Raw genomic sequence first — 7,857 nt, 5'->3', positions numbered from 1 at the left:
AATAGATACTGAAGTTATAATTTTGATTTTTATTGGGTTGTGCCAATACAAAATAGAATTCTTCCGATCTTAATTTGAACAGCTTCTCCGAAACCCAAGACCGGGTCAAACGGGCCTCCATCCAGCACTCGGTGTTTAATGGCTGCTGTTAGTATGGGCCACCATGGCCCAACTATGCCCATATTTCATGGGCTCTGGCCTGCTCGACGATTTTTTGCTTGGTCCCGCTTTCTTTTTGTCATCGATTTCACTGTTACGTCTACATTTCTCCCCCTCCGGTGACTGTGACTGACTATCCGTTGCAATTTCCGATGACATCATCCGGAGTTTCCAGTTATCGAGATCGGACGTCGGAATTTCGATCTCTCTCTGAAAGAATGAAGAAGATCGGTGGAATGGCTGTTGCAAATCATGCTGAAGATGATCCAGCAACATCGAGATCATTGGCTTCGGCAGCATCACGATCCGAATTCAACAAAAAGGCTTCACGAATTGGGTTAGGGATCCACGAGGCATGTCTCAAGATCTCCAGGCTTGCCAAATGTATGCCCATCGCCTTCCTTATTTTCCTTCCATTTGTTAGTTTCAATTGAATCTTTGATCATTTATCGTTTGTTGTGCGAGAAAACGAAAGCAGAGGCATAGGATTTTGAATTTTATCCTTTTTTGTTTTTCTATGTTTTCTTAGCAACGAAACGCCTTGCATAAAGAATCCAATGATTTGCTTGTCTTATTTGAGAATTAAGCTAACGAGAGAATCTAATACAAAATTTCAATCCCTTTTTGGTGAAGTTAGAGAAAAGGATGCAAGAATTTACCAACTATACCTCACTTCCAACATCCGAGCAGATTATGACAAAGTAAATAAATAAATAAATAATCTATCTTGGGATAGAGGTTTGAGCAATCTGCAGAACTAACCTAATTCACATGCTGGGATAGCAATTTCCATCGCCGCCAGCAAGCCAAGTGGTTTGTACCGGGTGAGGCAAATCAGCAGATTGAGACTTACCGGTGTATGGATTGGGGTGAAAATAAGTGCTAGCATTACAAGCTCAAGATGTCAATCAGTGAGCTACAAACCTGAAACTAAAATATCTATTTTATTAAAACCGAACTTCAAATAGTAGCTGCTGCTCTTGTCTTACGTTGAAGAGTTGGATCTCAGGGCTACCTACCATATTTTGGAGTTGTTATTTCAAAAAGTCTGACTCATTAGGTTTGATATTGGGCCTGGAAAGAGTTCAAATTATTTCTGTTACATGTTGTTGTGCTGACATTAAGTTTTGTGTTTTACATTTGCATCAACTTGCAGTGGCAAAAAAGTCATCAATGTTCAATGACCCAATCATGGAAATACAGGAACTAACTGCCTTGATAAAAGATGATATTACTGCACTCAATATAGCAGTTTCAGATTTGCAAACCCTTCAAAACCTTGAGATAGCTGATGGAAATTACTCTGATGATAGAGTCGTCCATTCAAATACTGTTTGTGATGACTTAAAGAACAAACTTATGGGGGCTACTAAACAGCTTCAGGATGTGTTAACAACTAGAACAGAGGTTAGTGCTGAATGGAATGGTGAATGTTCTTTGTTTTGCTTATCAGTTTTACTTAGCCTTTTCTTACTTGTATACAGCATTTCTATCATCCTGTATACCTTTTTTTTACAGAATATCAAGGCTCATGAGAATAGGAAGCAGATTTTTTCCACAAATGTATCCAGAGAGAACCCTTTTCAGCAGCATGCAAAGAGTGTGACTGAGCCACCTCCTTGGTCAAGTTTATCTACGACATCTGGGAATTTGCAACCATCAGTGTGAATATTTCTTCTTAATTCAACATTTTTTTTAATAAGCAAATAAGAATACTATTAACAAAGCCTAATCAAAAGCATTTCTTTGAAACTTTATATTTTATATATATATTGATAGGCAAAGATGAAATATATTAACAGGGCCTAACAAAAGGGCACACAAAAGCATAAATGGTATATTCAAGGGCGCCAAAAGGCCAAAAACAGCAGAACTTTATGTTAGATATATGTTTTACTGCTTTAGCATGAATTACGTTTTCTTTGTTCTTCCTTTGCTATCAATGTCAAAGACAAGATGGTTGCATGAGTTTTTGTTTCATCTTTGTTCCACTGGGGATGAGATAATCCTTTCTGTTCTTTCATGCTGCCATATCATTCATTGTTTTTATTATGTAAAGAAGTAATGAATGTTTTCTTTTTGTTGTTCCTTTCCTGTCTTTCTCTGACCAGGTTGTCGTCAAATGGAGTTCAAGTTGGCAACCAACTGAGGTATGTTTTATGCCATTATTCATGCCCTAGTCATACCAAGATCAGTTTTAATCTTCATATTTTTGTCAGTGGAGCATGCATTCTGTTGCTTGACCATGTACTCTGATTCGGATGCAATATTATCATATTATCTTTCTGAAACATGAATCATTAACTTACAGAAACTCAATTTTTCCTATTGATGTTCCCATTGTTTTGAACATGTCTGAAAAACTTATTTTGTATCTCTGGTCTTATATTTATTTATTGTCCATCTTCAGTCAACAATGATATGACTGCAAATTTCTGATACTAGTCCAACCTAAGTTATCTGACTTCAGAACTAATTAAATGGATTTAATTTGTGATTTGAATGTTCCATCTCTTTGTGTGCTTGTTACTGGATGCTGGCAGAACTCACTCAAACTTTCCTGCATTCACCTGAGCATTTAATTTCCTTTTGATTTACCGAATCCATTTGTTCAGCCCTCTGATGGAATTTTATTTGGATCAAGTTGGAGAAAAATATGGTACTTATTGATGTAAATAACTATTTATAGATAGATGTGCTCTGATGCCATGGTAACAGCTTGTATTAAACCTTGCCAAGCCAGACGAAGGTTAGCTGTGGACAACACACCATCCAACCATATGGAAGTGTCCATGTTACAGCAGGTGGTTCCACGACAGGAAAATTATACACAAAGCCGGGCATTGGCTCTTCAGAATGTCGAATCCACAATTTCAGAACTAAGCGGAATCTTTACTCATCTGGCTACAATGGTTGCACAGCAAGGGGAATTGGCTATCAGGTCTGCTCATCTTAGTTATGCATATGTTTACTTTTTACACCCAAAAATTTTTTATCTGGCTTTTGAGGTCAACTAAAAGAAACTCCCTTGGTGGATGGCATTTTTGAACTAGTGCCTGCTTACATATGTTGTACATCAAACTACATTGTTTTAAGCTGCTCTGTATTAATACCGCATGAATAATGTGATCAGGATTGATGATAACATGGATGAGTCGTTGGCAAATGTTGAAGGTGCTCAAAGTGCTCTATTGAAGCATCTAAATCAAATATCATCAAACAGATGGCTTTTACTCAAGATCTTTGCCGTATTAATATTTTTCCTGATGATATTCATCTTCTTTGTGGTTTAATACGTTGTACTAAGAACTCACACTTGCATTTCTGCATGGGGTATCTCACCTTTCTTTTCCATCAACAACTTGCTTGTCAGGCATAGGTTTCTCCATTATGGGGAGCAATTACGGTGCCCCATACCCTGTAAATTTAATTGGCACTCCCATTTTTCACTTATGTCTATAGCTTTCCCAGACATCTTTAGGGAAATACATAGCAATATCTATGGGGTTGCAACCATATTGGAAGCAACTTTTACCCATCTAGTGAGCAAGCTTTGATTCTATTTGTTACTGCATGTAATCTTGATTCTGAGTTCTGCAATATTATTTTGATAATCATGACTGCTCATCATTATTCCTTTTCTTTACTTTTCTGAGGGGTGTGTCCCCTTCTCCATGGAGTGTGGATGTATGCAGTTTGTGTATTTGCAAGCATTAATGACTTCAATTAAGTTGATGTTTGGGCTTCGGAACCTTTAATTTCTTGCGCTGCCCATGAGGATGAAATGCAATGGTTTGAATCTCCATGTATCCATTGACTGTTTTCCTATGGAGGGTTCAGGGCGGGAAACATCTGGCTTTGATTCAGATTTGAGAGCCAAAACCAAAATTAAATACTGTTTCCCCATCTTGAGGGAGGTGTTTCTCTAGTGGAATATCTATCCTAGCATGCATGCCTAGGTGACTTATTTATAGTTGTGGAGTTCGTGTTTTGGACGAGTGCATAGGCTTTAGAATGTGGAAAATGAACAAGTAGAATATTACATTTGTGCATGACCCATTTCCCACAATAATTTTACTGGTGCTGAAAATCATTGTCCAGAATTTTTGGACTGCCATACTTTTATGGTTAAGATCATCTAAAAGTCAGTTTTGAACTGCTGTAATAGCAAGTTTTGAGGTTGTTTACTCATGGAATATTTTCCCCTTTATCACTGATCTGAGTTTTCTCCTTTTTATATTATTTTCTTGTGTGTGGTCGGGGGTCTGCTTTGGTGCTGGGGAAGAGAGAGCTCATCTTTAGTTGTATGCCCTCAAATAGGCTGCCTAGGAACAGTCTATCGAAGGGAAAAAAGGCAAACAAATAGGAGCGTAGGAACCAAGTCTTTGTGTCGGCATTTAGGTGAGAGTGTGTGGTTACCTCATTACACACCATGAAAAATTATCTGCAGTGTCAAATACCTCAATCTATATGTATTAGGACGTCTTAAAAAAAACAAGGAAAAGGAAATGCCGTATCTCCTTTCCCTCGTTCTTTCTGAGATTCAAAAGGAAGCCTAAAGTTCAATTGGTTGGATTCTTAGTTGGTCTGTGTTTTTCATATGTAGGTATTAGTTATCAATTATGATTTTTGGATTAGATTCCATTTAGTACACAACAATGGTCGGTGTTCTAACTGGGTGTAGAAGATAATTAGTCCCTTGATCTCTACCCTAATAAGCCAAAGACTCGATGAAAACAGAATTTACGTGAGGAGTGCCTTAGCCTCTACCCTTGTAGAAAATTGGTTGAGATTTCATATCAAGATTCACATCAAAGGAGAAAATTATGGCACAAGGTAGGTGACCCTAGTGTAAGAATGTGATGAGAGTGACTACAATATTTTCAAGATTGATAGAAATTAGAATGATTTCTGATATGCAAAAGTATCTTGTTCATCTAGTTTGTTTATTAAGTTAGTTGTACATACCTTGACTATGAATTGCCAAGTTCCTATGACTTTAGACTGGTATAGAGACCAATGAGCTAAGAGAAGGGAGGGGGTGGTTGTGGCAGGATGGAAGGATGGGGATGAGTCCTTGTTATTGTTGTTAGGATTTTCAAAGCAAGTCCTCATCAATCATACTCGAGCTGATAGTACTTTTATGTCCAAAAATAAGGTGGGTTGGTTCATGGAATCATGGTAGGATGGTATTGGTAAATGCGTTCATACATCGTACAACACAAGAAAAGAACATCTATAATGATGGGGCATAAGTATCCAACTTAATATAGGTGGCAAGTTGCTTTCAGAAAATTGGCTGGTTATACATGCTTCATGTACTAGAAAATAAGGCACCAGTAACATATTAATGCTTGGACTTGATTTGAGCACTTTAAATTAAAAGGCTAGGTTATCTTGAATTCAGATTGAGGGGTTCTTAATTTAAGTTGGATGAATCACTAATTCAACCCAACCCGTTGGGGTTGTAGCCCTAGTTACCATATGTTGTTTGGCACATCCCTCTTATTCCGGAAAGTAAAGGAAACTAGAAGGGAAAATGAGAGACAAATCAATAAGAAATTTGATTGACTCTGTCTGGGGTGGTAAAAGAGATCTCTTTACATGATAACACCCCTGATGCTCCTTTCTTTTCTTCCTCTCAGTTTCCTTCCAATCAAGCAAACATCAAGACAGGATGGTTAACTCAGCCTTGCTCTAGCTTGTTTTCTTTAGAACAAAGAAAAATAGCCCTAGGTTAGATTTTCTTGGCATCTCTCTTCCCAAGCAATGTATTTTACTATTTTTGCTTACAAAAGGGAAGGATAGCTTTGCTTATAGGAGATAAGAGACTGTAGAGGAATGGACTAAAAGCTGGAAATAAAGGAGAAAGTAGATTTTCTTTCACATGTGAAGATGGGAAAAGAAAAAAGTTCCACTTTTCCTAGTTTTGCAATACCCATGTTTCATTCCTACTAATATGACGTCCCACACTAGCAAGAATCTTCATTCCCACGAAATCTCTCAACAGGCTAAAGATAAAAGCAGTTGAAGCCTTTCTTGTCTGGTAATGTCTTTCCCTGTTTCTTGCCCAAAACATGATCTCCCATTTGTGTGACTCATATCCAAATCCTCTGGGTAAACCCCATGTTAGGATGTCCCTCAAAGGAGCCCCATGTCATCCCTACCTCTCTCAAAATTACACTTGTAAGGTCTCCTCACCGGTGATTATCATTTATCCCCCAGAGAGAGAACCCTGATTAGAGTGTTCATAGCACATGGATATGGAGAGAGTTTCGAACTCCCCCATGCACCTTGATGTAATGGGGTCGTTTGTTTTTATTTAGACTTTTAACTCCAGCCTATCATTTAGTATAAAGAGAATGAGGTGTTGTTAAATGCAAGTGATCTCAAACAAGATGGCTACTAGGGGCTTTGTCCATCCATTCCAAAATGGCTGCTAAATTGATTCCAACTGCACCCCAGGTCCATTAATTTGGACATTCTTTTCATTATCATAATGCTTCTTTAATAGAAAGCATATACGTTTTTACTTTTTAATGGACCTGTGAGTTGTGAGGGCAGGGCAAGACCATAAGTTTATTTATTTATGACTCTCTTTTTGATGGTCTTGTGTGCTTTGTTATCCATGCGCTGATCAAATTTGACATTCTTTCTTTTGACTATGAGAAAATTAGAGGCCGATGTTAAATCCTTGTATCTTTTCTCGCTTCATTCTTCACACCCATCTTTTCCTTTCAAATTTTTGCTTTAATGGTGAGAGGAAAGATGGTGTATTTAACCACACCCAAATCAAATTGTTTCCTTATCCTTTCACACGATCACATTACTTTTGAAATGGGCAAGTTTTTCCTTACCATTTTTTGATTGGGCTTCAGGACATCAAGTGCTTGGGTTTAATTGAATGATATTATCTTCTGGCATCCTCAATGGCCCTCGTAAAGTTTTTATGTCCCTGTATATACGCCTGATGATGTTACTGTGCCTCGGTTTTGTTCTTAAGCAATGTAGGCCATTTTTGGGCACTTAGCTGAAATCAATCCTTTCAATTTATTAACTACTCCAATTGATTGGAATCATTACACCTATCACATTAGACTATGCTTAAGATATGAACTTAGCTCAAATAATCAATGTCATTACATGATTTCTTTCCTATGACTCATCCAAACAACCCCTTATTAAATAAATAAATAAAACCGTGGGGTACATGGGAGAACCCTTTTTTCCCCAAAAATAAGTAATTTTCATTTTTCCATTGCATTAGCATTTGAAGCAATATTTATTTTTCTGTCTAGTGGGGTGCCTGAATGCCTTTAGTTATCATGGGTGTGGACCCTTCTATTGCTTAATGACTATTGAAAAAAAACTTAAAAATTGTCATGCTTAAATAAATGATTCTCTATGTATTTCATTTCATCTTTTTTTTTTTATTAAACTAAATATTTAATTATATCAAGAGGAAATTATTAAATCAATTCTGATTCGGAGTTAACATTAATGAGGAAAAGATATTACCAATTTGATATCTTCATTGGTTTCCTTCATATTATGTTTGATTTGGGATCTAAAGCCGACAACAATGTTGCTACTCTACAAAATAACAATTGAAAAATAGGATTGCAATTTGGACAGTACCAACCCATCCAAGTTGTATTTATTTCCGTGCTTGAATTAATATTGACAATATTTGAATGA

General features: G+C 37.1%; 1 protein-coding gene across 2 annotated transcripts; it reads left to right on the top strand.

Moving 5' to 3' along the window:
• Positions 1 to 209: 209 nt before the first annotated feature.
• On the top strand, positions 210 to 3,799 carry LOC117927543 (syntaxin-31). 2 transcript variants are annotated; one of them, XM_034847089.1, is made up of 6 exons: positions 210 to 543; positions 1,316 to 1,566; positions 1,678 to 1,823; positions 2,271 to 2,309; positions 2,899 to 3,100; positions 3,293 to 3,384. In XM_034847089.1, the coding sequence occupies exons 1-6, from the start codon at positions 312 to 314 to the stop codon at positions 3,296 to 3,298; spliced, it is 876 nt and encodes a 291-aa protein (XP_034702980.1). In that variant the 5' UTR covers positions 210 to 311; the 3' UTR covers positions 3,299 to 3,384. The 2 variants fall into 2 exon arrangements, with proteins under 2 accessions (XP_034702980.1, XP_034702979.1); XM_034847088.1 differs by having other exon boundaries at positions 211 to 543; positions 2,903 to 3,100; positions 3,293 to 3,799.
• The last annotated feature ends 4,058 nt before the right edge of the window (positions 3,800 to 7,857 follow it).

The sequence above is a fragment of the Vitis riparia genome, chromosome 13 (assembly GCF_004353265.1).
Source record: "Vitis riparia cultivar Riparia Gloire de Montpellier isolate 1030 chromosome 13, EGFV_Vit.rip_1.0, whole genome shotgun sequence".
NCBI classification, from domain to species: Eukaryota; Viridiplantae; Streptophyta; class Magnoliopsida; order Vitales; family Vitaceae; genus Vitis; species Vitis riparia.
The sequence above is the reverse complement of the archived record's forward strand: the minus strand, read 5'-3'. Positions and strand labels throughout refer to the sequence as shown.

Coding starts and splice junctions, on each gene's coding strand:
- LOC117927543 (XM_034847088.1), top strand. CDS start 312: ATGACATCATCCGGAGTTTCCAGTTATCGAGATCGGACGTCGGAATTT. Junction 1,824..2,270: donor GGGAATTTGCAACCATCAGT/GTGAATATTTCT, acceptor TTCTCTGACCAG/GTTGTCGTCAAATGGAGTTC. Junction 3,101..3,292: donor CAAGGGGAATTGGCTATCAG/GTCTGCTCATCT, acceptor TAATGTGATCAG/GATTGATGATAACATGGATG.